This window comes from Lottia gigantea (genome assembly GCF_000327385.1).
Source record: "Lottia gigantea unplaced genomic scaffold LOTGIsca_17, whole genome shotgun sequence".
Classification (NCBI taxonomy): Eukaryota; Metazoa; Mollusca; class Gastropoda; family Lottiidae; genus Lottia; species Lottia gigantea.
In genome coordinates this window covers 1797815-1824526 of record NW_008708133.1, presented here as the reverse complement: position 1 = coordinate 1824526, position 26712 = coordinate 1797815, and the positions used below count along the sequence as shown (strand labels likewise).

General features: G+C 34.2%; 4 protein-coding genes across 4 annotated transcripts in view; 1 reads left to right on the top strand and 3 right to left on the bottom strand.

The window, feature by feature from the left end:
- LOTGIDRAFT_231078 (hypothetical protein) overlaps positions 1–925 on the top strand; it is a gene marked incomplete at its 5' end in the record, with an annotated part of 32540 nt that extends 31615 nt beyond the window's left edge. Inside the window, one exon of the mRNA XM_009051690.1 lies at positions 1–925.
- Positions 926–4123: 3198 nt separating this feature from the next.
- Positions 4124–5881, bottom strand: LOTGIDRAFT_158534 (hypothetical protein; the record flags this gene model as incomplete). The annotated part of the gene is made up of 1 exon (XM_009051689.1): positions 4124–5881. The coding sequence occupies one exon, from the start codon at positions 5879–5881 to the stop codon at positions 4124–4126; it is 1758 nt and encodes a 585-aa protein (XP_009049937.1).
- Positions 5882–8342: 2461 nt separating this feature from the next.
- Positions 8343–8927, bottom strand: LOTGIDRAFT_113508 (hypothetical protein; the record flags this gene model as incomplete). Its single annotated transcript, XM_009051688.1, has 1 exon — positions 8343–8927. The coding sequence occupies one exon, from the start codon at positions 8925–8927 to the stop codon at positions 8343–8345; it is 585 nt and encodes a 194-aa protein (XP_009049936.1).
- A 10364-nt stretch (positions 8928–19291) lies between these two features.
- Positions 19292–22371, bottom strand: LOTGIDRAFT_158533 (hypothetical protein; the record flags this gene model as incomplete). Its single annotated transcript, XM_009051687.1, has 2 exons — positions 19292–20090; positions 21725–22371. 2 exons carry the CDS (start codon positions 22369–22371, stop codon positions 19292–19294), a joined length of 1446 nt encoding a protein of 481 aa, XP_009049935.1.
- Between the last annotated feature and the right edge of the window lie 4341 nt (positions 22372–26712).

The window sequence follows — 26712 nt, the reverse complement described above, 5'->3', positions numbered from 1 at the left end:
GTCCTATATAATATGATGACAGCAGGAAATCTCCTCTAATGTACAATGTTTTATACAGGGCATGTTCCTTTATTAATTGTGTACCATATCTATAACAACAATGCTAAAGGAACATGACCTGTAGGAGAATAAAATATTTAAGATAATACCAAATTAAAAAACTCACAAATCATTTAATTCCAATATGAAAACATAGACTTTGTCACCAGAAAAGTCAGTAATAGGGATTCCTTATGGACCATTAATTATAAGGAAAGCAAGTATTGGAAGTTGAATATTTGGTAAGTGTTATTTGGTGTTATTATTAACTAATTCAATGATGACTAAATAAATATGCTTTGGTTCAATTTGGCTGATATATTTTGTTGTTATAAAGCTTTAAATGTTTTTATTTTGATATTATGATCACTCAATTATGCAATATTTTAGCTGATAGTTAGTTGAAATTTAATATAGTTTCACTGCAGAGTAGATACAGTAGGTTGACACTGACAGAATCTGTTTATTATGTAAATATAACCTTCTGCATATATACAACATTATATCTCATACTGATATTATGTATATGTAGATTGTATTCTATTCAAGTTGATAGGTCATCATATAAAGCATGGTTTAGAAATGCTAAGTAGTAATATACCAAAGCATTACTGTGGAAATCTGTCTTATAAGGAAGGTTGTCCACAGCTTTGTATCTATGAAATCATGTTTTCTGGTAACTTTAACTGTAAATGTTATAGCATGAATTATGAAATTTTTGTAAAAATTTTTCATATATACACATATGAGTTTGATTTTCAAGTCAGTGTTTACCCTTTTGAATGTACAATAGCTGATTACTCATTAATTTATGTATAAATATAGGAAACCACTATCAAATTTACATTTTGAATTCATTTGAATGTTTTAGTAAAATTTAAAATTTCACAATCATCTTTATATACCTAAATAGCTCATGCTACTTTAACTGAGCTGATATGTTTCATAATACTTCCCAAATTATTATCACTGAGGCCTGGTTCTATCAGCTAATAGGCTAATTTTCTTTTACATATCTTGCAATAACTAACAATATTTTGAAATTATTACAACTTCAGCCTAACTGATAAGGTAGCTGTCCAAACATTACTCATCTTTCAACCTTCGTCAGCTGATATCGCCAGTGGCTAAACAAGATAATGTTTTTCTTAAATAAGAACAAGCAGTCAACCATTTTTATACGCCCACGTGAAATGTGGAGCGTATATTGCCGTCACCTGTGTCCGTCGGTCCGTCCTTCGGTCTGTCCACAATTGCTTGTTAACACTCTACACGTGACAATTCTTTACTGATTTTGACAAAACTTGCTGAAATTGTTTATTATCACCCAAGGATGAACCCTATTGAAAATCAATAAAATCGAAAAATATTTAATATGAATTATTGCCCTTGTTCTTTAAAACGCGCTCAATTTTTAGCTTGTTAACACTCTACAAGTCACAATTCTTTACTGATTTTGACAAAACTTGCTGAAATTGTTTATTATCACCCAAGGATGAACCCTATAGAAAATCAATAAAATTGAAAAAATATTTAATATGAATTATTGCCCTTGTTCTTTAAGCTTGTATACACGAAACTTGCTAAAATTATTTAGGATGAACCCTATCGAAAATGAATAAAATCGAAAAATATTTTAGGTTGTAAACACTCTAGAAGGCACAATTTTGACAGGTTTGAATGAAACTTTGTGAATTGTTTATTATTACTTATGAAAGAATCCCTATTTAAAATTCAAAAAATTAAAAATATTTAATATGAGTTATCGCCCTCTTTCTTTAAAACACATACAATTTCCTCGCAGACACTCTAAAAGACACTAGTATTACTAAAAAAAATAAGTATAAATACCTGTAGCCTAATATTCAAAGACATAATAGGTTTTCATAGATTTTGTTAAAATCACTTTTCAATAGATGTCATTGTCCTAAAAAATTTGATTATCAGCTTATATATTAAAAGTAGAAATTATTTAAAAAAAACAAATCAGAAAAATAAATTTAATCATTTAACATATCAGTATTAACCTACCATACATATTATGACATAATAAGATCCTATAAATAGACTGAGCATAAGATACTATAAATAGACTAATGGAAAACCCCAACAAGAAAATTATCCAATCATAGCTCAGTAGGCATATATAGTCATGTGACATTCCACCGCGTTACTTTATTTTAGAAATTTAATTCAACAGAAAGGTTTGCTTATTCATTTAATTTTGCCTTGTAGTGTTAATACAAAAATGAAATTCTATATGGTTTAATTATGTCATTAATTATGTCATTCAATATTGGTCAAGGGGGAAGGTTTCTTGGCATGTTGAACTGAGTTGCTGACATTAGATTTTGACTTATTATATATGAGTAAATTTTTAATATAGTTACTGAAGACACTTTTATCATCCTTAGGCTGCCAGTGGGCGTATGTTACCTTGCCTGGCAAGCTATCTTATGTTATGTGTTAATATTTTAGGTACATTTTTTTCTGGGGTAGGTGATCCTTTCGGGGTGGGGTTCCGTGGACTTGGTTCAAACAGTCCCAATGGTAGTTGAGCCAAGGATATCGACATGTCTTAAATCTTAAATTGCTGTTAAATCCACTGCTGACGTGCTTGTAGGTGGTGATCTTTCTGGATGAGTTCCGGATTGGACGTCAACAACGCCAATTAAAGATCTCGACTGCCATCGAACTCAATGGCGATCTGTGATGAATCACTGATGCTTATTCCGTTGCCCCTCGGAAACGGTCCTTGAGCACTGTTTGGGCAGGTGGATATCTTGACGTGACGTGCACATTTATCCATGGTGAAGCATTGTACAGCCCCACAGTGCATTAGTCATTAGCATAATGCTCAGTTCACACCAACGGCGCTTTGATGGCGCTTTAAAGCGGCGTACATAGCGGTACCAAAGCGTAACAAAGCTCGACTAAAGCGCCAGGGTCGTAATAGATCGTTGGAAAGCTTTGAGCAAAGCTGGATATTCGGTAAGAGCGCCAAAAAATTTTAAACTGTTTAAAAATTTTGTTCGCTCTGTCACGAATTGATTAAAGCGCCGAGAACGTATCAAAGCGTAACAAAGTTCAGCAAAGCTTGACTCAAAGCGTAGGAAAGCTTAACAGATCTTTATTCAAAGCGGGGACCCTAGTCTTCACGGTCTGTCACCACTTGATCAAAAGTGGCATGAAATCGGCGATCTCGAAATTTTCCAATGCGTAACAGAGCTTAACAATGCACAACAGAGATTGATAATCGTATCAGAGCGTGATTTAAAGCGTCATAACCGCATCAAAGCTTAATAAAGCTAACCAAAGCGTGATTTGAAGCGTAACAAGACCTGATCAATTGGAAAAAATTCGTCCCCAAAGCGTAACCAATTCGTGTCAAAGCTTATCAGAGCGTAACATTACTTAGGAGATAGTGATATTTTTGGAAAAGTAAACAAAAAATGATGGCGCTTTGCTCGCCGATTTAAAGCGCGGCATTCGCCGTTGGTGTGAACTAGGCATTAGCAATACATATATATATATCTCGATCCCAGTCGCGGCATACACGCTTGCTGTGTTCAGGAAACGAAGGTCATGCAGGTTGATTTGGGTACCGAAGAAGGCAGCCTGTATTCTTATATATTATGCATTCTTATTTTAAATCCTAAAATCTTCAAAAAGATTCATCTTAAATGGTCAGTCATTAAATCGTCCTGATAAGTGATTGAACTAATTATGGTTTGCTTTCCTGCGTTTTTTTTTTGGTGCAGAAAAGTAGCACGTAAAACCCCCTTCATTTTATTTTCCATAATTTGCTGAATATATCGTAAAGTACTTAACAGTAAACAACACAACGTCTTACGAAAATTCTAAATGCCTGTAAATGATCCTACAGTTTTGCAATGATTTTACTGTCAATTCGTATGCTTATACTTCAGTTAAAAGACAGTCGAGTGTCGGAGAGCCGTAAAATAATACAAAGAATTCCAGATAAAAAAAAGAAATACTCGGTTTTGATAATATTTTATATCAGATGCAATAAGGAAAAATTTCTAACAAAAAATAACACCCTAATATTTATAATTAATTTTGCTTATACCAAGCTTTGGAGTGTTTTCAATGGACCTATTATAATAACCGCCATCCAATAGGCAACCGGATATGGATTTGCGACACAACTCGTAATGTCCGCAGGGCTTATTTCTGGAATCGTGTAATTCATATACACTCGACAACTATTGCGAAAAGATGTACGAAACTTAAAGGACATGACGATACAAAATGAAAATTCTCCGTGAAATCTCTGTTCAGATAAACCAAATTTAATTATTGGTATAATATCTGCTCTTATATCTTTTACAGAAACTTTATTCTCATTTTCTAAGGTAACTAAAAATTTTACAGACTTATTGGTAGCCCACACACTAAGATTATTAGTAAGATATACATTTTGAACATAAATCTTTAACAGTTGTTTAATAGTTGACGGAATAACAATATGATCTGTACCATTAACATCATTTAGATAGATATGGTTCCAATTGATGACAAACAGAACATAAAATACAGATTTACTTAGTGGACATATACCATTTACTGGTTCTAATGTATTCCAACATTCAGTGACAGAACATTGAAGTGAGGACCAATTCTGAAAACTTCCAGAACACTTCATTTTTTTCCATTTTGTTCTAGAGCTTCCTTCAAACATTCCTTGAGATTTAAAATCTGGGGAAGAAGTCCATTTGACAAGTGTCGAAAGATGAGAATGTCTATTACCTTTAAAATCTGTTGTTGACATAACTTTACACGGAGTGCTGTTACCAATGTTACATTCAATACAATATTTATTTCTATAAATATCAAATAATCTTGAATTATTAACAGATACTTTAACATAAGAGTTGATTCCTTTACATTTAGAAGCCATATAATTGGAGGTGCTTTCCGGACATTTGCCAATGATATTCTTTGAACACTGTTTTACATTCGGATTATGTGGGTTCCAATTGACATATGTACCATAAGGCTCACTTTTCAGAAAGCCAGGCCCTTCAAGCCAATTGCGTGAGTTCTCTGCATGGAGAGATACAATTATTTCCCATAGTAAACCATTTGAATCATTAAAACCGTTACATCGCAAGCAATCAATATTTTTAAAATGTAGATCACCTACAGAAATCGGTTGTTCTAAGCTGGAATTTTCACATTTTTTCCTGTCATCATTTTGAAACCGCTGATCTATAGGACACGCAGCTATAACTAAATATCCTAAACTATAACTTTCCAAACATTCAATATTCAGATCTATCACGTTCCCATATGTTTGATGAGCTTCTAACCAGAGATTAGGACAATAGTGTTCGAAATCTTCACAACAAGTTCTGTATACTTGACAATGAATATCACAGCTACATTTCATACCATTATACATAGCATTTGTTGCATTACATAAACCGTTACACGATTCTCTTTGGTTTTCACAAACAATTCCACTAAAACTATTATTCAACATCAGATCCTCATTGGTGTCCGTTGTTTTTCTTGTGGAATTTTGTTTTTTATGACCAGATCTGCTACCTTTCAAAAATGCTGATCGTTCCTCGCTGTGAGTTTCTGCGATGTACAATTCACTTGTACTTTCACTGTCAATGTTGGTAAAACTACCAACAGTACCCAATCCTTGTATAATTTTTTTCGGATTTGCTACAGATGTAGATTCTAAAGCTTGATAAACACTTATATTTTCACTGACAATAGACATTGCTTCAGTTGTTATGTCATTTATAACTCTATCACAAACTGAACTCTTCACCAACCAACATAATACATACAATACACACAACCACATCTTGGATGTGTGGTTGATAGAAATGAACGCTTTTTTTTTTATAAAAACTGTTTTTAATTTACGCTTTATCAGTAGCCTAATGACGTCTATAATAATATGTGATCAACATTTAAGAACTATATAATGAAAACCAGATTAAATTACATATAATTAATTAGTTGACTAATGTTATGTAATTTACATGAGGAATTTACACATGTCAGACATGACATGCAGGTGCTTTTCATCGATTGACAGTATTCGACTATGTACAAAATTGTCGAATTGTCCGGGTATCATCGCGTGTGTAGATTGATTGATTTCCAAGTAAAATGATGCTAAATGATTAAGGCTACCAATCCTGGTACTGGAGCAAATGAAAAGGTCATTTACTGCTAACAATGTTTCGCCAAAATAACCGTCGTTTTCCTCAATTGAATCGAGAGACCGGACATCACATTTTCAAAGTATGGTTTTATTAATCAAATTTATTAGTTACCTTGATTTGACGTAGCAAACAGTAATTATCCTCGACCATATAATATTAATTATTGGCGGTATTAATGTGATTATGACGATACTTATTGTAGTTATCTTTTGAACCTCTTTCTGATAGTGACGTCATCAGCGAACTGATGCTTTACATCACAGGGTTAATCGACGGGTCAGGCTCCAAAGTAAAGGGGTCGGGGGCTTACAGGACATCCATTGACAGCTCAATATCATCGCTCAGATTAGGATGGGCCCACACTGTACGACGATGGCAACTGGGGCCGGTTTCACAAAAGAGTTAAGACAGTTCGTAAGTTTGCAACTGATTGCAAGTCGTTCGTACGATGGATTTCACGAAATAAATACAGTCGCAACTTTGGTCGTATCTTAGGATTTAAGACCATTAGCTACGACATGTACTTAGATGTCGTAAGACCGATCTTTCGTTATCAAAATGGTGGGTTGCACGGGGATATGTCCGTAACACAACGAGATTTAAGGGGTAGAGTTGTTAATACCGCTTTAACGCTTGGGAAACTGCAGAAAAAGGAAGTGAAATGATGTACGCGTGTACTAGACTACACGATTACGAATACGATTGTCATTTTTGTGTATGACGTCACAATATTATGCGTACTTCAAAATCGGTTAACGTACAGCGCCATTCGTGACGACGTTTGAGAGAGCCTAGAATCGTAAGTAAATATGTACACATATTCCATCTTTTTGTGCAGGTTTATGATAATTTATTCCAAGGTTTGGTAGTTATATGAACACTTCAGATACCGTAGCTCATATTGCTGTCAAAAAATAGTGACTCAACATTGATTTTAAATGTTTTCACCGGGTATCAATTTTATGCTAAAAACGTCAAAAACTCGTCTGTCACATCATGCCAATATTGCCATGATAACACTCACACTACATGTACTGACTACTGTGTTCAGCATATTGAGCGTCTCTATCTGTGATGTCTAACCATATATGTAGGCCTATGTCAGTATCATATATATTAGAATGTCAGAAATTAAAAAAAGAAAAGGGCCTATAGGCACTACGTGAGAGCACGTAGGATAGGCTATATATATAATACATAATAGGCCTATAGGCTTAAGAAAATTATGATGATGTGGGTCTGGGACCTGGGTGTTCCTAGGTTAGGCCTAACCACCTAAAATATTATATTACAAAATCTGTCAGAGCCCCCAAAGTTGTGAATTTTATATAGGCCCTATGGTAAAAAAAGTTGGATACACCCCTGATCAGCCTATATGAAGTCTATTGATTTTTTTGGATTTTTCTCATTTCAGAAAATGCCACCTACGAAAAATTCATTTCGTTATAGACCAGCCATAGATATTCTAATGCTGCAGGAGTATCTGGCACAGACGCCATGTTCGATAGTGGTAGCAAAAAAGGGAGAAGAATGGACCGCAATTGTCAAAGTCGTGAATGGGTACATCACAGATACACTGGGAGAACAGTAAGTGCAGAGTTACAGAGAGGTCATCAAAAGATCGCCTTCGAACATTACCTGATGCTTTTAAAAAAGAGGAAATGGCTTCCCTTAAAGCTTGAGTATTAATTTTAAGAACCGGTAGTAAAATGTATGTTCTGGATTTAAACAAGTGCTAAGATATATTACACAATAGAAATCGAATTAAATCAGTTGTTATTAAAGTTACCTCTACCTACGTGATCTGGGTTACTGCAATTAGGCAATATTTTTCGGGCTGTCGGAAGGGAATTTTTTTTTAAATTTAAATTATTTTTTATTTGCAACTCGGGTACTGATGAAGAATTCGACGAAAGAGACCAACTTCTCACAGACATCACCTCCCTGATAGAAGAAGAAGAGGAAAAGAAGTTAGGAGAGAATACAAAGGTGAAAGAAGCAGATAGAAGGAAGGTCGAAGAAGGTCTACAAGTGAGGAATATTGCAATGGATTTTATTTTAAAGTGCAGATTGAAATGACAAATTATATTCACATCATCGAAATTGCAACATGACTGATTGGAACTTCAATGAGTGAATGCGTTTATGTCCATTGTAACATACCCTCTGGTATCTTGTGGGCCGGCAAATTGGCCGGACTGTTCCGTCAACAAAACCAAAACAATTAGTTAAAGGTGCTCTTTTCTCGTGTATGGTGTCGGCGTATATTTGTATATGACGTTGGTCCATCCATGCCTGATCAAATTCTGTCACTACATGTCGAAAATAGTCATGTATATGCTCGAGTAATGTATTCACAACAATGGAAAGTGTTGTATTTGGACGTCCAAATATACGTTCCAAATCCGAAAAACGATTAGGATATGCAAACCGTCTTAGTAAGATACACAAGGCATCCGTGCCACTAACTACGGACCTATTTTGTAGAATTATTCTTTCCGGAATTTGTAAAGCATGCTTTAAACGAATGATGTCGTCTTTATAAAATCGAAATTGATTTCGTGCCTGTTCATCCGATAAGAGGTCCAATTCAAATCTCGGAATGTTCGGGTCAAAAGTTCTTGGCTGAATGTCTGGCATTTGAAGCATGAAAACAAATTGTTCATCCTCTTCAAGCATGGCAAGATCTAAAATGTCCGCCATTTTCAACAATGTCTTGCACATGCGCAGTCATTTCAAAATACATGTGCAGCCTATATTCTAATGCCGGGAAATATATCGACAGGTTCGAATCCCGTCTTGGGACATGATCGTAATTTTAAAAATCGTTTATTTGCGAAACCTACATTTTTCAAATAACGATGCCGATTACGTTTACGATTATAGAATCGTTATCGTAATCGTAATCGTGTGTTTGCGAAACGTCTCTACTAAGATCGTCGTACGATCGTTTTATGCAAGTGGTTCTAAGATCGGTACTAGCTACGATCGTATATTTCTTCTACACTTAGTCGTAAACTTGCTACGATCGTAAGCTTTGTAAAACCGGCTAAGAGTTTCATCTTCAGTAATAAATATCGGTTCGTTTTTCAGAGATGATGTTATTTATTGCCGAAGAGGAATGGTGACCTTCCTTATACGCACGATTAGATTTTTGAAGGACTTGCAACGGTTTCCATGTGGGCGTATAAAAACTATACATCGAAATCTAGCAAAAGGTATACCTTAACGAATCTGAAAGTTTGAACTTAAAAAATCCAGCCGTTAATTCTTTAACTCCAAAACTATTTAAAAAGTTTACGCAAGTTTACGTAAACTGTTAAATTTCGGGGAAGGGAGGCTTGATTTAAGTTCTTATTTTTTGAATATGCAACTATCATTTTCTGCTTATAGACATGGGGGAATTTTTCTTGAAGGCTCTTATAGTGGACATGGGCTATCTTACTTACTCGACTGCTGGTTGTATTGAACGGGACAACAAAGGGTGCTATGCCTACATTATGGTGAATATTTAGTTCTATAGGTCTTGTTGTATTCAATGTCTCAATCCAATGGGTTTCCCTAGATTGACGGAATGTGGTAGTTTCATCTTCAGGCAAGTCAATTTCTATGCGCTCATATCCGACCTGACTAAGCGGCGAAACTTTATTCATAGTGGGAAATAAAAGCATTTTAACATTCGATAGTAAAAATTCGATAAACCACTTAACATTCGTTAGTGAAAAGACGCATTAATTTGATAACATTGGGTAGTTAAAAGTGTTAACACTCGGTAGTAAAAAGTTTTTTTAAATCGCTGTAAAATTGATAGTAAACACTGCACAATAATAATGATGATATATTTGAATATAGATCTGGTCAAAAGGCCAAGAAAGGTCAAATATAAGCAATATATGAGTCTTTGAGGTTTCGAAAATTGCTGTTTACGGACGTCTGTATACAAGTATATCGGACATCAAAGAACAAAGGAAGAATAGTCATCCTAGGTCAATGAACTTTGACCATGCAGTCATTTATGTTAAGTTTCAAAAATGAAAGTTTTTAAAAATGTTAAACCTATTCCCTTTTTTAAAGTAAAGATCGCAAACAACTATAATCTTATCACAAATTGTCTTAAGTAGTGAACTATTTTCGTGCAAAATTTCGAGGGTGACAATTGCAAACTTTGCTAGTTATGACAATTGCAAATATTTCAGGCAAAGGTAAATGCACACTGGAAGTGCTACACCCACTTAAAAAATTTTGTTTTAACTGTGATGAAGTGTACAATATTAAATAATTTTAAAAATTTCAAGTGTTTACAATCGTTCGATCATGGGATATTCGTAGTTTTTTAAGGCAACGGTTACTGTCGGTGAATTATAGACACCGTGAATTTAAGCACAGTTACTATAGAAGTCAGTACAAAATTTTTAATTTTTAAAAAGCTCAATTTTGATCAAAATATCAAATGTGATATATCACCAAGGAGAGATCATGCACTTTAAGAATATATAGGAAATTTTGTCGTATGTTAATAGGTCACGTGACAGCTCTTCAAAGTCGCGAATTTTAAAAGAACCGGAAGTTTACGTTGCACAACACAAATGAAGATATCTTTGGATAGATCTCGTTTAAGGCTACAACTTTTAGGCTGCTCACAAGGTCATCAAAGGTCCGGGTCACAAGAGATGAGCCTTGAAATTCCTTGTCGATATTGAAAAAATCAACCGGAAAGAACTCGAAATCAAAATCGAAATTCAAAAGTCGGCTCCCAAACCATTGTTAGAAATCGTTCACTGATAATATAGACATTAAAACAATCCAAACCCTGATCCCAAAAAGTGGTTTTATAGACATTTTAGCCATTTCAAGATGGCAGACGAATTTTGTCATTTAAAATCTTAAATTCTTGGATGTCGGAAAAAGAACTTTTCAATTATCTATAAAATTCCGGAAGTTGAAATTTAACGTTTACAAGCATATAGAATCGTAAGTGATATCAAACTTTTGAAAACTAATTTTAGTTTGCAATCAAAATATCAATCTACCTGTAGAAAAAAGATCAAAATTTAAAAATCAAAAAGTCAGTGTCAAAATTTAAAATTTGGCATTAAAAACTGTTGTTATGTATAGTAAGAAAGGGTACAAAAAGTCTATTCAGAATTTGAAAACAACAACCACCTATTTTAATTAGGTCACGTGATAGAGCAGTTCAAAGTTTAAAATTGTGCTGTCTTTGGACAGCTATAAAACCAGAAGTAGAAATCGAAGATCAAATATAAATGTATCAACCTATAGTCAAGGTCAATGACCTTTGATTCTGTAGAGGTCAATGTGACCCAAGGTCAAGATCACGTTTTGTGAAAAAATTCACCCGGAAATTGCACAAAAGCAAAAGCGAAATTCAAAAATCGGCTTCCTGCATTTTTCTATAATTTTTCAGCTTTTTCTTCATTTGACATCAAAATCATCAAAATCGGATGATCTGTTATCTCTGAATAAAATTTTGACGTATTTCAAGAAAATGAAAATGGCGGCCAAAATATAAATTTTCGTGTCTAGTAAATGCCTCTAATTTTGTAAATCATAACGATATCTACCTTTTAGTATACGTTTCAGTTACATTCATTCATAATACAGAAAAAGGGTCAACCGGAAGTTTACACATCGATTTCGTGAAAACCGGAAGTGATGCAAAGTTTTTGATTATGCCAATTTTTTTCTGTTGCGACCTGTTTTATCACCAAAAGTTTCAAAGCAATCGGACAAATATCAGAGAAAATCTAAAATTTGGTCAAAATTTGCTAAATTCGGCTAAAAAATGTGTGCTACGAATTTTCAAAATTGGAAGCTTTTTAACAGCTAACCTATTGGATATTCTTGCGAGTTCCCTAATTTGAAAACCCGAGAAAATTCGCTCAAAAAATGTGCCTTCTAGGGCAAATTTTCGAGTTTTTGTACATTTTACACTGTGCAACTATCCGTTTTGCAAACATATTCCAATTTATATTCACCTAGTAATATACCACAAACAAAGCAGTGCGTTCGATACTGCAATAAACGCCTTTTTGTTGAGAAATGTCTCCTATATACGCATTCTGAAGGTTTCAACTAATAATATCGAGCCATTATAAAACCAAACACCAAAATTAGGCGAAATTACTTAATGAACAATTAGTACTCTCAGTTTTTAATTAATCATTTTAAAACAATTCCATTTTGATCAGGAAGATACATAGCTATAGGATACAAAAATAGCATTTTGGACTACAAAAATATTCATCTTTCTAAATCTACATAGGTTTAAAACCCTCACACCTGCTAAGATGCGGAATGTTCCCATTCAACAGGGCCTATTGTTTCTGTCTGTATATCAGCCGATATCTGTCCCAATAGCTATCAGAGGCTGGACTGGAATAGAGACAGATGTTTCAGTTTAAAGTCTATACTGAATGAATGATTCTCTCTAATCTTACCGTCCAATACCTATGTTCTTTAGGTATACTTATACCGAGCACCAAATGGTTTCCTAATTCAGGCAATCTGGTGTCTGTTGATTGAATATCAATACATTCAAACTTATTTATTTGAAAGTGACCAAATTTGAAAATATTAGGCCTATCGATTGGCACAGATTAATTGAAATTAGACCAAACTTTCGTTTCGTTTTATTAGTTTTTATTTTTCACATAGTCACTTCAGATCGGGTCTAAAGACAGCCTCTGTAACATTCGTCAAAATGGCCTTTGGACCTAACCTTGCTTTAACCAATCAAATATCTGCCCTCTCCAGCGCTCGCATTTTGCAAGAGAGAGGAGGAATTGGTCACAACAGATGTCATTAGATTAGGTCAAAGGATTATTTTGACGAGGCCCGTCTTTAGACCTTAACAGAAGTGGCTATATTAAAAATAAAAGCTAATAAAAAAGAACGAAAGTTTGGTCTTTTGTTGAAAATTGCCGATTTGCGCGAGGAGATAACAGTAGTTGGTCGCATTTCCTGGCAACAAATAACCTTTCCTTGAAATGGTGATAATAAAAATGATGATAATTTAATCATGGTTCTCTGATTACGAAGACACTATTATTAGACACATTTCCTGCTTTATCTCTATATTGTGTGACTCATTTCACTAAATATAGAAATATATCTGGTAACTTCGTCTGGAACACCATAAAAGGTGATATACCTTGTCCTATATAAGATTGAAATTCCCCTTATTAAAACGTTAAGAACTACAACCACCTAGCAGGTGAACTGAAAAAGCACGTTTCATGACGAGTGATCGCTCAAAAATTAATGTTGTCAAAATCCGATCAAACTGTAGCCATTATCAAATAGACATGTCAGTATTGAGTAAAATCAGGGACAAGTATTTAAAGACACTTCACAATGTCAAAATATTACGAACTTTTCTGCCATTTTTGTGAATAATGTCATACTGATATTCTGATAAATCAATGACAAGCCAATGTTGGCACTGTTGTTTGTGGACCTTGTATTGTTTAAGATTTATTGTCAGTCTTGAAATTAATGACGACAATGAGGGAGAAAGTTGATGCCCATGAGTTTTTGCATACATAAAACGCATATCACAATCGCTCAACCACTTCCACTTTAAAGAGGCCCGTCTTTAGATCCAAAGTGGCTATACTAAAATTAAAACCTAATAAAAAAAACTAACAATCGGGCATGATATCATAGAGGTGGTTAACGTATCACATGATGCACAACTAAAACAGTGGCAAGGTTTTTCACACCTGTTAATAAGTGATGATTGCCACTAGTCCTAAATATAAATGTTTCATCACCCGGAATCTAACATATTTTGTTACCGTGGAAATTTCCACACCTAGAAATTGTTAAAAATCTCACTAATACTATTTTTGGGAGAAAGTTGCTGACCAAGAGTTTGTTTTTACCATTTCACCAAGAACGTTTTTTTTTAATCGTCAAACCCCACCGAATAAACAAGACTACCTCAGATACCGAAATTCGTTTACATAAGTTTATCCAAATACCGAAAGCAGCTAATCTTGTTTATCTACAGGGAGTACAACAGTATCAGGCGATTCCAACGTAATCTCAGATGCACGTATTCCTAAACACTGGTAGGGTTTTTGGGTCAAAATAAGATGCTTTGTTAAATTGTCTAATACTTATTATGATACCGTCAACTTGGTCATATTGCTTTAGTAAATTGTGACTTGTGATGTGATTAAAATGTGTTTTGTCATTTCCTCACTAATTGCGCCTTTACATATCATTTTGGTACTATCATTTTAAACATATCATTTTGGTATTATCATTTTAAACATATCATTTTCTACATATCATTTTGGTATTATCATTTTAAACATATCATTTTCGACATCATTTTCGACATATCATTTTCGACATATCATTTCTAACATCTCTTAGCAATATGCAAATGAGGTCAAAAGGCGTGGCTTCCAGAAAAAAGTTTTCATACACGCTAATACCTCCCAAGGAAAGATAATTCGGAATAACCGCTCATCGTCATACATTTTCAGCAAACAAAAACAAACAACAGTAAAGCTCTGCTCTGCATATAATGTTCAAGAGTGGCAAGAAACCACACGTCTACAATAGTACTACACTGCGTGGCAAATTCTTAAGGCTATTTACCACGATAACTTTTCGTGGCAAATTAATAAACCCCTTAGCAGTCGTGTAATGGTCGATATACTCTTTTTCCTTTAAAATTAATAGTTTGTGGTCTGAGTAAGTGTAGAGGTTATTTCCCCTTGAGAAAGTAATGGCTGAAAGCTTAATTATTACGTCAACCTTTAACATAGATATTCATAATTTTTGGTTTATATAGTTAGAAGAGGTTGATAGGCCCAATATTTATTGTATGTGTTAAGATCTATTGTGTACTTTTTCTGATATGTGTTATGGTCTGCCATTCCCTTTTTGCATATGAAATTCTATCGATTTGCTTGGTGTACTTTTGGACACTCCACCCCTGATTTTCGCGGTGGAGTGTCCAAAGAGAATCTATTCCCACCAGCTTTTAACGTAGGAAGGATTCTTTCAACTTTGTTAACCCTCGTTTAAACCTAGTTTTGTCCGGTCAAAACCCAACCCTGATTATTGTACGTTTTAAGTAGTATATGTCTTTTCAGATATTGCGCATCCAGTTTGATCCGGTTTTGAGATGGCAGGTATATGTCTTTTCGGATATGACGCATTTCACTTCTGCGTCATATCCGAAAAGACACAACTGTTAAAATGTATTACAACAGACTCCCCAAACTGTTAAAATGTATTATAACAGACTCCCCAAACTGCTAAAAATGTATTATAACAGACTCCCCCAAACTGTTAAAATATATTATAACCGACTCCCCCAAACTGCTAAAAATGTATTATAACAGACTCCCCAAACTGCTAAAAATGTATTACAACAGACTCCCCAAACTGTTAAAATGTATTATAACAGACTCCTCCAAACTGCTAAAAATGTATTATAACAGACTCCCCAAACTGCTAAAAATGATCCGGTTTTGAGATGGCAGGTATATGTCTTTTCGGATATGACACATTTCACTTCTGCGCATGCGCAGCTTTTTCATGCGTCATATCCGAAAAGACACAACTGTTAAAATGTATTATAACAGACTCCTCCAAACTGCTAAAAATGTATTATAACAGACTCCCCAAACTGCTAAAAATGTATTATAACAGACTCCCCCAAACTGCTAAAAATGTATTATAACAGACTCCTCCAAACTGTATTATAACAGACTCCATATAAATTACCCAAACCACAGACAAGAATCACTATAATAATACAGTATAAAATAACCGCATTAAAAAAAAATAAGATGTCTTTAATTTTAAAACACGAACAAAAAAAATTCGAAGGAGACGGTTTCTTCTCTGCGCTAACATCTCTCATCCCCAAAGTGGCCAACTTTGTCTCAAACAACAAATCCCTCATTTCCTCAGATGCGCAAGCTCTTGGATGTGTGGCAAAAGCAGGAGTGAATATAAGCGGTGCAGTGAAAAAATCTGACGAACTTAAAGAACTGCAGCTAATAAGAGAACTAAGAAACCAGAGACTAGAACGACAAGCCCTAGAAAAACAAGGAAAAGAGTTTAAAATCATTGGATAAAAATGGCAAGCAAAAATTACAGATAAAAATTCAATATTCGTTCAACAAGAAGAAAGAGGATTACATAATCATCTCACCATCGGTAGGGACAAAGACCCAAATAAACGACGGAGGAAGAGTTACCTTTGAAATTAATTCGCTATCCAATTGGTTGCTGCTTTCCGATGCCCATTTCCGATGCGATTTCAAAATCAAAGACGCCACTCAGAATCGAATTCCACAAACCAGAAAGAGTGTCTCGCGGAGTAAATCACGGATTTGACAAACGAGCGCTTCAATACAACAATGTTGTCGAGAACAAGAGATGGGGTAATTATGTAAATTGGAAGTTGTATCCTTTATTTGGTCTCTTGGAACTCACTCCTTCCGTAGAAGTGGAAACGAGAATATTCAACTCTTTAACCAAAGACATAGAAATTGCTTTTCTTCGTCGTAACACCGTAGGTAGCATGACTTTAACGGGAGAATCTACAACGTGGCCAATCACCAATACCTTCAAACCAGCGAGATATCTAATGGTCGGTTTCAAAAACTCTCAGACAAACAACAACATTTTCAGAGTGGCATTGAACCATACTCAAGATCCCGTCATCCGCAAAGTTCAAGTCAGATTGAACAACGATAATTATCCCAATCAACCTTTGACAATTGATCCTTCCAAAAAAGATTACAACGAATTGTACAGAAACTATAAAAACATGTGCGAATTGTTTGGAAATACGCCTCAGTTTGAATACACAGATTTTTACTCAATCATCCAATCTTTTGTTTCGATCTGTCAGCTCATCAAGAAGATCTTTTCAAAACAGGGGTAAACATAAATATTCACATCGATAAAACACAAGGAGATGTAACCGGCTACTGTTTATTGCTGGAAGAAGCAAAACATTTGATTAAAATATCAGATAGAAGAATGATAAGAATTGAATAATAAAACACCCTTTAAAAATGAAACCAGAAACTTTAGTTCTGAAAATAATAGAAGCTATCGAAACGAATTCGCCGACTCTAATAACTTACAACGGTAAAAAAAGTGCACATAACCCAAAAGATTATCGATAAATACAAAAATTGCAAAGTCAGAGACGATATAGACTTGAAAAGAATTGATCAGAATTTAACTAAAAAAGGTGGATTTTTACCTTTCTTACCTTTAATCTTTGCTGGTTTAGCTGCAGCAGGAGCAAGCACGGCGAAGCACGTAGACACAATTTGGCAATGGAAAGAGAAGCACGAGGAGGTTTGGGAGTAGGAGATATATTAGGGACGGTCAAAGAATTCGGACAAAGATTTGGCGAAGAAACCAAGAAAACCGTTAAAGAGGGATTAAGCAAATTAATAGATAACATCGACACCAGAGAAATAAAAGTCAAACACAAGGGATAAATCACGGAATGGACAGAGACACGTTTAAACAGGTTTGTAAAGCTCAATGGAGAAACCCGGATGATCATGGATATGTATTTGTTAATTCTAGAAAACCTGCGGGAGAAAGAGTTATGATCGACATATGTTAATTTTATTTTTTTAAAAATGACTGATTGAAATAATATTTTTAAAAAGAAATAGAGAATATATCAAAGCTAAGAATAAAATAAAGACCCAAGTTGAAAATAACAGATTACAACAACTCGGATTAACGGAAAATCTACAGACTCTATTTCAACCCATATTAAAAAGTCAAGAAGATATTAAAAAGAGACTCGCCCTAGAACCCCATAAAGATCCACCGATTGAATATGGTAGTATTAAGACATTAGATGATATACAACGTCTTTTTTCAAACCCTGACCCAGATTTACCAAAGAGCATTTCACCAATCATTGATGAAGTGGGGTTATTGTTTAATGGTTTTAGAATAAGATTTAGTGGAAATTCACCACAATTCAAAGTCGACACAAAAGACTTCATATTTACATTAACGAGAGGATTAATAGATTTAATGAATGGCAAGGACGTTGAAATTGCCGATTACAAGGATTTAGTAGCATACTCAAAATTTCTACATGCGATCAGAAAGTCAGGACCCGAAACAAGAAGATTGAAAGAAGTTGATTTATATATAACAATTGAGGAAGAGGATGTAGATGATTATACAGAAGATTATCCAATCATACAAGAAATAGACGAATTTGATGATATGGTGGCATCTGGGCAAGGTATAACTTTTTTATCCGACAACAACGAGGAACTAGTTAATAGATTACGAGTAATATTAGCGGCCATGAAGGAAGGTCATCAATCGGACAGACAATACAACGAAGTCAATGGCATATTAAAACGGCTTTTGGAGGAAAAAATCATCACTAAAAAAGACTATATATACGTCATTAAAAATGTCCAATAAAGAGCAATTGTTCGTTATCACCTCGAATAATCAGACATCAAATTGTCTCTAGACTACGAGTATGAACTCGATCGCAATAAACAGTACGAACTGGGATTAAAGTATTTCTCCGTTTACAATTCCATTAGAAATATCAACGAAAAAAACAATCAACTAAAAATATCGACGGATAACAGAGTTACGTTCAAAACCATAACCTTACCACCGGGAAGCTACGAATACGTAGCCATCAATGATTACCTATCCGAATACGCAGGAAGCGTGAGCGGTAAAAACAATATCGAATTCGAAGGTAATTTGAATCTGAACAAAATAAAACTGATCTTGAGAAATAACAGTCAAGTCGATTTCAACGTAGAAAATTCGTTGAATGCGTTACTAGGGTTCGATAAACGAATATACGCGCAATCGACATTGGCGCCGCACAAGGCCAGCATACCGACTTTTACGGTGCCGATCAGATACAGAATTATAGAGAAACCGTTTCAAACGACCTATTTACCAGTCAATTCTTTCTTGATCAACTGGAAATCAAAGACTGTAAAAACAGGTTTTTTGGCAACGAAGAAACTTCATTTAAAACAATCTTCATTCTCTTCTTGAATAGTAAGATAATCGAAATCATCAAATTCATAGTTTTCATCAAAACTATACTCTTCTTTGTCGTTGTAAGGATACATAATTCCTTCACTGTTTGGTGGTTTTCTTTTAACATGAATCAAATAACTTCTAAAAACTTTAGTTTGTTTATCATTTGGAATAACTACTCCATTGGTGAAACTTTTTTCTTCTACACTTATCTTATCATTAGAATAACCTTTAAACATTTTCTTTTCTTTTAAAGCACCATCGGAAGACAAAACGATGTTGTATTTGACTTTTGGTGCTAAATATAAACCAAATATAATTCCACCGTCACCGTAATCGTTTTTACCTTTGCAATAGTCTTTTTCGGAGACCAAACCAGCTCTGTTTAGTTTTTTCCAATTGTTGGATGTAATGTACAAACTATCGGTGTCGGTATAGTATATTTCGGGTTTATAAAATCCATTTATGACGTGAATGAAATTGTTCATTATTTTTTTACTGTGAGATAAAATGAATGATCCCAAATGACTAGGTGTTAGTCGTGTACTATCTTCGGTCTCTTTTTCTTCAATTTCTGTTTCAACAATATATTGAGTATAGTTAATTTTCTCATAGGTTTTAACACGTGAATCAAAGTTAGCCTGTAAAGTTGCTTCATTCCATAAATGTCTAGTTGTGAATATATCTTTCTGAATTGATTTACCATACAAGAAATTATCTAATAATTTCATGCAATTACTACCCACGATATTACCTTCTCGTTTATATTTATTTCTTAGATCTCTCAAAATTAAAATATAATCTCTATAGGGTGGAGTTTCAAAATTTTCTTCGTATACTATACCATCTAATATTCTAATAATTCTTCCACCGGCTTTCACTATTTCTTGAATATCGACCGATGTTAAAACGTCGTGACAGAAACCATTTCTGAACCTGATTTTGTTACCCGTTTCCTTTTTACCTTTTTTATTCGTGAAAGTGATTTTTATACGCCCACATGAAATGGGGGGCGTATATTGTCGTCACCCAAGTCCGTCCGTCCGTCCGCCCGTCGGTCGGTCCGTCCGTCCGTCCGTCCACAATTGCTCGTAAACACTCTACAGGGCACAATTCTTGACGGATTTTAACGAAACTTAGTATATGTGTTCGCAATCACCCAAGGATAAACCCTATTGAAAATCAGCAAAATCGAAAAATATTTAGCATGAATTATTGCCCTTGTTAATTTTAGCTCGTAAACACTCTAGAAGGCACAATTCTTGACAGATTTTGACGAAACTTGGTATGAGTGTTTGTAATCACCCAAGGATAAACCCTATTGAAAATCAGCGAAATCGAAAAATATTTAGTATGAATTATTGCCCTTGTTCTTGCAAACCGTTCAATTTTTAGCTCGTAAACACTCTAGAAGGCACAATTCTTGACAGATTTTGACGAAACTTGGTATGAGTGTTCGTATTCACCCAAGGATAAACCCTATAGAAAAATGAGGGAAATCGAAAAATATGTAGTATGAATTATTGCCCTTGTTCTTGAAAACGCGTTCAATTTTTAGCTCGTAAACACTCTAGAAGGCACAATTCTTGACAGACTCTACAAGTCACAATTTTTTTGTTCATAATCACAATTTACAATAGATGTCATTATTTTCCTGAGAAACTATTTTGGTTAACAAATAAGAAAATTTAATTTAATCATTTAACATGTCCCTAACCAGCCACCATACATGTACAGCATCATAAGATACTATAAATAGACCAAGTGGAAAATCCAAGACAGATATCCAATCATAGCTTAGTCATGTGACATCCCAAGATGCAGCAGTTTATCTGATTTCATTTTATAAATGTCATTCAAGAGAAAAGCTTTGCTTAATCATTTCATTTTCACCAATTGTGCTGATACAAAAATGAAATTAAACATGGGTCATAGGAGAAAGGTTTTGTTTCTTGGAAGATTGAATTGAGTTGCTGAATAAGTAGGCTACTATAGGAAAAATATTTAGTATGAATTATTGCCCTTGTTCTTGCAAACCGTTCATTTTTTTTGGTCGTAAACATTCTAGAAGGCACAATTCTTGACAGATTTTGACGAAACTTGGTATGAGTGTTCGTATTCACCCAAGCATAAACCCTATAGAAAAATCATGGAAATTGAAAAATTTTTATTCTACAAAGCAGAAGTCTAAAACAAATTTGACAACTTGATGAAATTGATCACAATCAAAACTAAACCTTTTGAAATATAAAATACAAGTTATTGCCGTTATTCTTACAAATGTGTTTGGTTTTTAACTTGTGATGGCACAGTTTGTGATGGATTTGGGTATAAGTTGAATATTTCCTGGTGTCTATGTTTGCTATTTTCTAACAAATATTCAATTTCAAACAAAGCTATCAGTGGGCGTATATTACCTTGCCTGGCAAGCTATCTTATCTTTAGCTGGTATCGGTTGGAAGAACATGTTTTTGGGATAGTCAAACCACACTGTTAAAAAAGCTGTTCTAGGTGTGAATTTCTGTTCATTGAAGAGTTTTACAAATTCTTTTTCTTCTTCTGGTAGAAACGGTCTTCCACTTTCCGCTCTCGGATATTCACTGTCTAAATCCGACATGGCGGAAGCGTATAAACCGTTAGCATCAAATGCCATTAGTTTAGTACAGTTTATTTTTTTAAGTCTCGAATGAACCTCCGTTTTGTCTTTTGTGCTTGCGCTGTATTCTTTGAATAAATCAATTATGTTATTACTTTCAAGTTCTGTATATTCCTTTAATACGTTACAAATTTCGTCCATTTTGTTCGTTTCAAATGATTTTCTATTTGCCGAAACTCTTCCTCCTTTAATAGATCGTCTGATAAAATTTATTATAAAAGGATTAGTGCGCGAATAACCTTTTTCTACGTTTTCCTTTTCGGTATGTTTCGGAACCATTCTAGTAGTTTCATACCATTCTTCTTCAACCATTTCTTTATCGTAATGATATAAATAATACCAACCCTTTAAAGATAAAGATGGAGCCGTTAGATTATTGGATATATTCTGGTTTACAACTTCTTTCATGACTTGGTTGTATTTTATCAAACAAGCTCCAAGACATAGGGTATCCCTTTTTGCATATGGTTCCCATTCGTCTCTCAATTCCTCCCAGTTGTCTTGGGTGTATTTAGCGATATCTACGTCGGCAATCTTTCTCAAATTCGCGAGAAGATTTCCCCATGCAGCCAAACTTGATTTTTCATGTTGGTAGGAACACGTGAAACTGCTAATTTTTGCAAATAGTTTTTATCGCTCGTTATTTTTTTCTGTAAATCTTTTAACCGTGAAAGGATTAAACATGGGTAAAGACAAAATACCCGTCTGCGTTATCAGTGGACACTTTGACAACTTTGACATGTTTTTAAGTTCGATCCAGTTGTCGAATCCACTGCCGTTGTGAGAAATTAATATTAATCTCTTTCTATCATATTGACCTAAATATTTCAACATTTGATCTATGCAGTCTAGACCCACAAATGTTTCAATGGTCATTAGTTTGTCGTAATCATCTGTTGGACGTTTTATTCTGTCCAACATTTTTCTTAGTTTTTCCAAATTGACCAAAGTGCAACAATACGGAATTGCTCTTCTCGTGTCTTTTTCTGAATACGTTTCGCAATCCCAAGCGAATAACGCGTCATCACTCATACTTGAAAACACGTTTAGTTTGAGAGGTGAAACCTGTGTTACTGCGTTATCATCTCTACACCTTTTCCACACCTGTTCGTAATTGTCTTCTATTTCTTGAATTCCCAAACTTTTTTGGCTTCTTCTACTCAAACAGAAATGCGAGTTGTGTAAGTAAAAAAACCCAATCTAATTCATCGTGAACGTCTCTGGGATGTAAATGTCTGTTTTTGGGATTATAAATAAATAAATAAAGTCATCACTCCTTTTCTATTTGCTTTTGAAAACCTGTGATGTATTCTTGAAATTTACACGTTAAATCTTTGTTCAAAACACGATTGACGCATTTGATAAAACAGTGACCATCTGTAGGTATGTAACAATTTTCACCTTTGTATTCATTTATCTTTTTAAGTAGATCAGCTCCTCCTCTACCAACTCTCGATCTTTTGATTTCTTGGAAATTGTCTTTCATTAAAATTATTTTTCCTGTAAAATCAGAAGCATCAGATTTTTTGTCCATATTTGAAAAGATATTGTGAAAAGTTTTGGCATTGAAACCGAGGAGTGACATGTATTGTCTGTGATTCCCTTCCTGGACTTTCTCTCCATCTATTTTAATTTGTCCTTTGAATGTTTTAAATTTATTGGAAACAGCCTTGATAACATCGGAAAATAGGACGTTTTCTATCAATGTTTCATCGTGTTCGATTTTATTCATATTTTTTTAAGTATATATTTTTGATTATTTCTTTATTTTGACCGCTGATATTTCAGTATGGAATTTGTCCAGAATTTCATTGAATTCTTTTAATTCTTCAACTGTTATGTTCCTGTCTTCTCTCGATCTTTCGAAAAAGATATACAATTGATTAAGATACATATTCAAGATATCCGTTTTCTTTTTATAATGAGTTTCTTTTTGCTTGTGAAACCTAAAGTGATGAGGCCGCAAGAGGTTGTTTGAACGGCTGTTAATGCAGCCAATACGGTTTGGACGATGACCGGAAGCATCAATCCACGGCCGTTGCCATCGTTACTCCTACCGTTAGAACTGTGCTCGCTGTTTTGAAAAAAAGAATCGATTCTACTCCATGTTTTCCTGCATGAATTGTACTGTCTTAACTTTATTTTCAACTCTTCTTGTTTGTCTATCATGTATTTTTGTCTGCTTTCGAGTTCCATTTTTTAAGTCGTTAAATTAAGTGAATTTCCTAACATTATTATATTTTTGGATATTCAAAATAAAAACATTTACGCGTACTAACAACATTTCTTTTTTCGTATGGTCCTCGTTAAGATGATAGGAATATTTTCTTTTTTCTTTTTCAATGTTTATCTTGGCCTAAAACAAAAAACAGTTTTACGTATTCAAAGTCTGTTGTTCGTAAAAACTCGTGACTGCTCGATTCTATTGGTTCGAGTGTGTGTCTGGGTATTATAAGTGATGGTGGAATTTTGATTATTTTAGTTGATGGTGGATTTTCCGTCTACAATATAATATCTAAATCTTTGATTCCAATGATATCCTTATTATATATTACATGCATTTTAAATTGGTCTACATATTTATCATTTTTTGTTTCAATTTCATATAATCTATCCATTTTATTTTTTAAACGTATAGTCTCTTCCAAATTACCATCATTGAAAAAAAATATATATGAAAACATCTTTACCGTCAGTGATTTGTTTGAAGACTATTTTATTGACTTTAACCTTCATGGGAAAATCTATGTTAATCATATATTTACCTCGAAAAGTAAACGCTTCCGTTTCGCCGATATCGAATACGTTTTCAGGTTCTCCGTCTACGAGAGAAGCTACTTTTATTTCTGCTTTGAATCTATATTTGTTTGATTTATAAATTTGGTCTTTTCCATCGAAGACTTTTCACTTTCGAATGGAAGATTGAAATAATACGACTTGTCCGTGACAATAGCTTCTAATTTGATCAACTTTCTCTCTTGTCTCAAAAAATCGTCATGAATGCAAGATACCAAAATATTGACCTGTTCTTTAATATAATTTTTCATATCATCTCGAAAATTTATTTTGAAGAAAGTTTTTAATCACACCCACTTCTTTTTCTTATTCGTCTGTGATTTTAGTATCCAAAGCAGTCAATTGTTGTTTCAACATATCTTTATCAATGGGAAGTGTATCTTGAACATCTGATTTTTGCTTCCCGATCTTTTCGTTCAATTTTGATACTGAATTTTGTAACTCGGTTTTGTCCGCGGTCTTTTCTAGTTCTGCTAGCAATTCGCCAAGTTTTCTTTCCAAAGCGGTTAGTTTTCGCTTCAATCTATCCTCGTTTACATTTGGGTTATCTATTAAATGTTGGACGTCTATTTTTACCTTCGTAATCTTATCGTCTAATTTAGATATCAACTGACTTGTTTTATCCACTTAAATAAGACTTTTCAAACTCGTTAACTCTTGTTGTAGTTTGGTTTCGTTCACAAGATTTTTGATATTTCGTCTGAGGTATCTTTTCACGTCAGTTATTCTATTTTCAACATGGTCCTTATCTATTTGAATTTGATCCAGGAAATATTTCTTGTTCACGGCATTCACGGTAAGTTATTCAAAGAATCTTTGTGTAGAGCAGAGTGATGAACTCCTTTTTGATCCAACGTGTGAATGTTTGTGATGACGTAAAATTTACCTTTCTTGTATTTCAAATCATCAATTTCATCTCGCATGCAATAATAAAACGGCGAGACGTTCAATTCCTTGGCCTATTTCACAAGTTGAAAGTTTGTGGTTGTGTCTTTTCCGTATTTATCGAGAAATGCATTCATTTTTAAAAGTCATTTTTTTGAGGTGTTATGTTTTTCGAAGTAGGCGATAAGTATTGCTGAAGACCCAATTGACGAAATATATACGTAGTTTGTGTTTGAAAAAACTTGTATAACATTCTGATAAAACACATTCAATAATATTTTGAAGATAAATTTTCATTTAAATTTAAAATATCTTAATTTAAGAAAGCGTATATGCTTGTCGACATCTCTTAATCTTTCATCTTAATCTTCATTTTCGAGATTCATTTTTAAAAGTCAGTTTTTTGAAGTTCATTTTGATAAAACCTTCCTATGATTTGCTCTTTGTCTTGATCGATTGATTCATACGTGGGAGGTGATGTGCTATTTATTTTATCAACGATGAATATCTCGTTAATCCAATACCCAACGTAACCTTTCTGAAACAATGATTTATATTTAAAAATACGAACTCGATCTCCAACTTTGAATTTGGGTTTAATATTCAAAATCTCGTTTTCAAAGTTGTTTCGAGTGTTGACGGACTTTATGATATTAGGGTTATTCGAGGCTTGTGTTGGCGTCACACCTATAGACGAATGTATTTTGTTATTGTATTCGTTTTTGAGATTTCAATTCCGTGAATTTCTTGAATAATTTGCTTTTAAGAGTCCTGTTGAATCTTTCTATCACTACGGCCTTACCTTCGTTATTAGTGCTGTAAATTTCAAACCCCAGAGATTTCACATTTCTGTTGTAGAATTCGCTTCCTTTGTCAACCCACAACTTTAGGGGTCGTCTGTCGGATTGTTTCATTATGGTTTCGAATGCTTGTTTGACAGTCAGACCCGATTTGTTTTTCAAGGGAAAGACCCAAGCGTATCTCGTGTACATATCGATCACCGTCAAACAATACTTGTACCCTCTCTCGACTGGCATGTTGATTAAATCGGCTGCCCAAATTTCATCT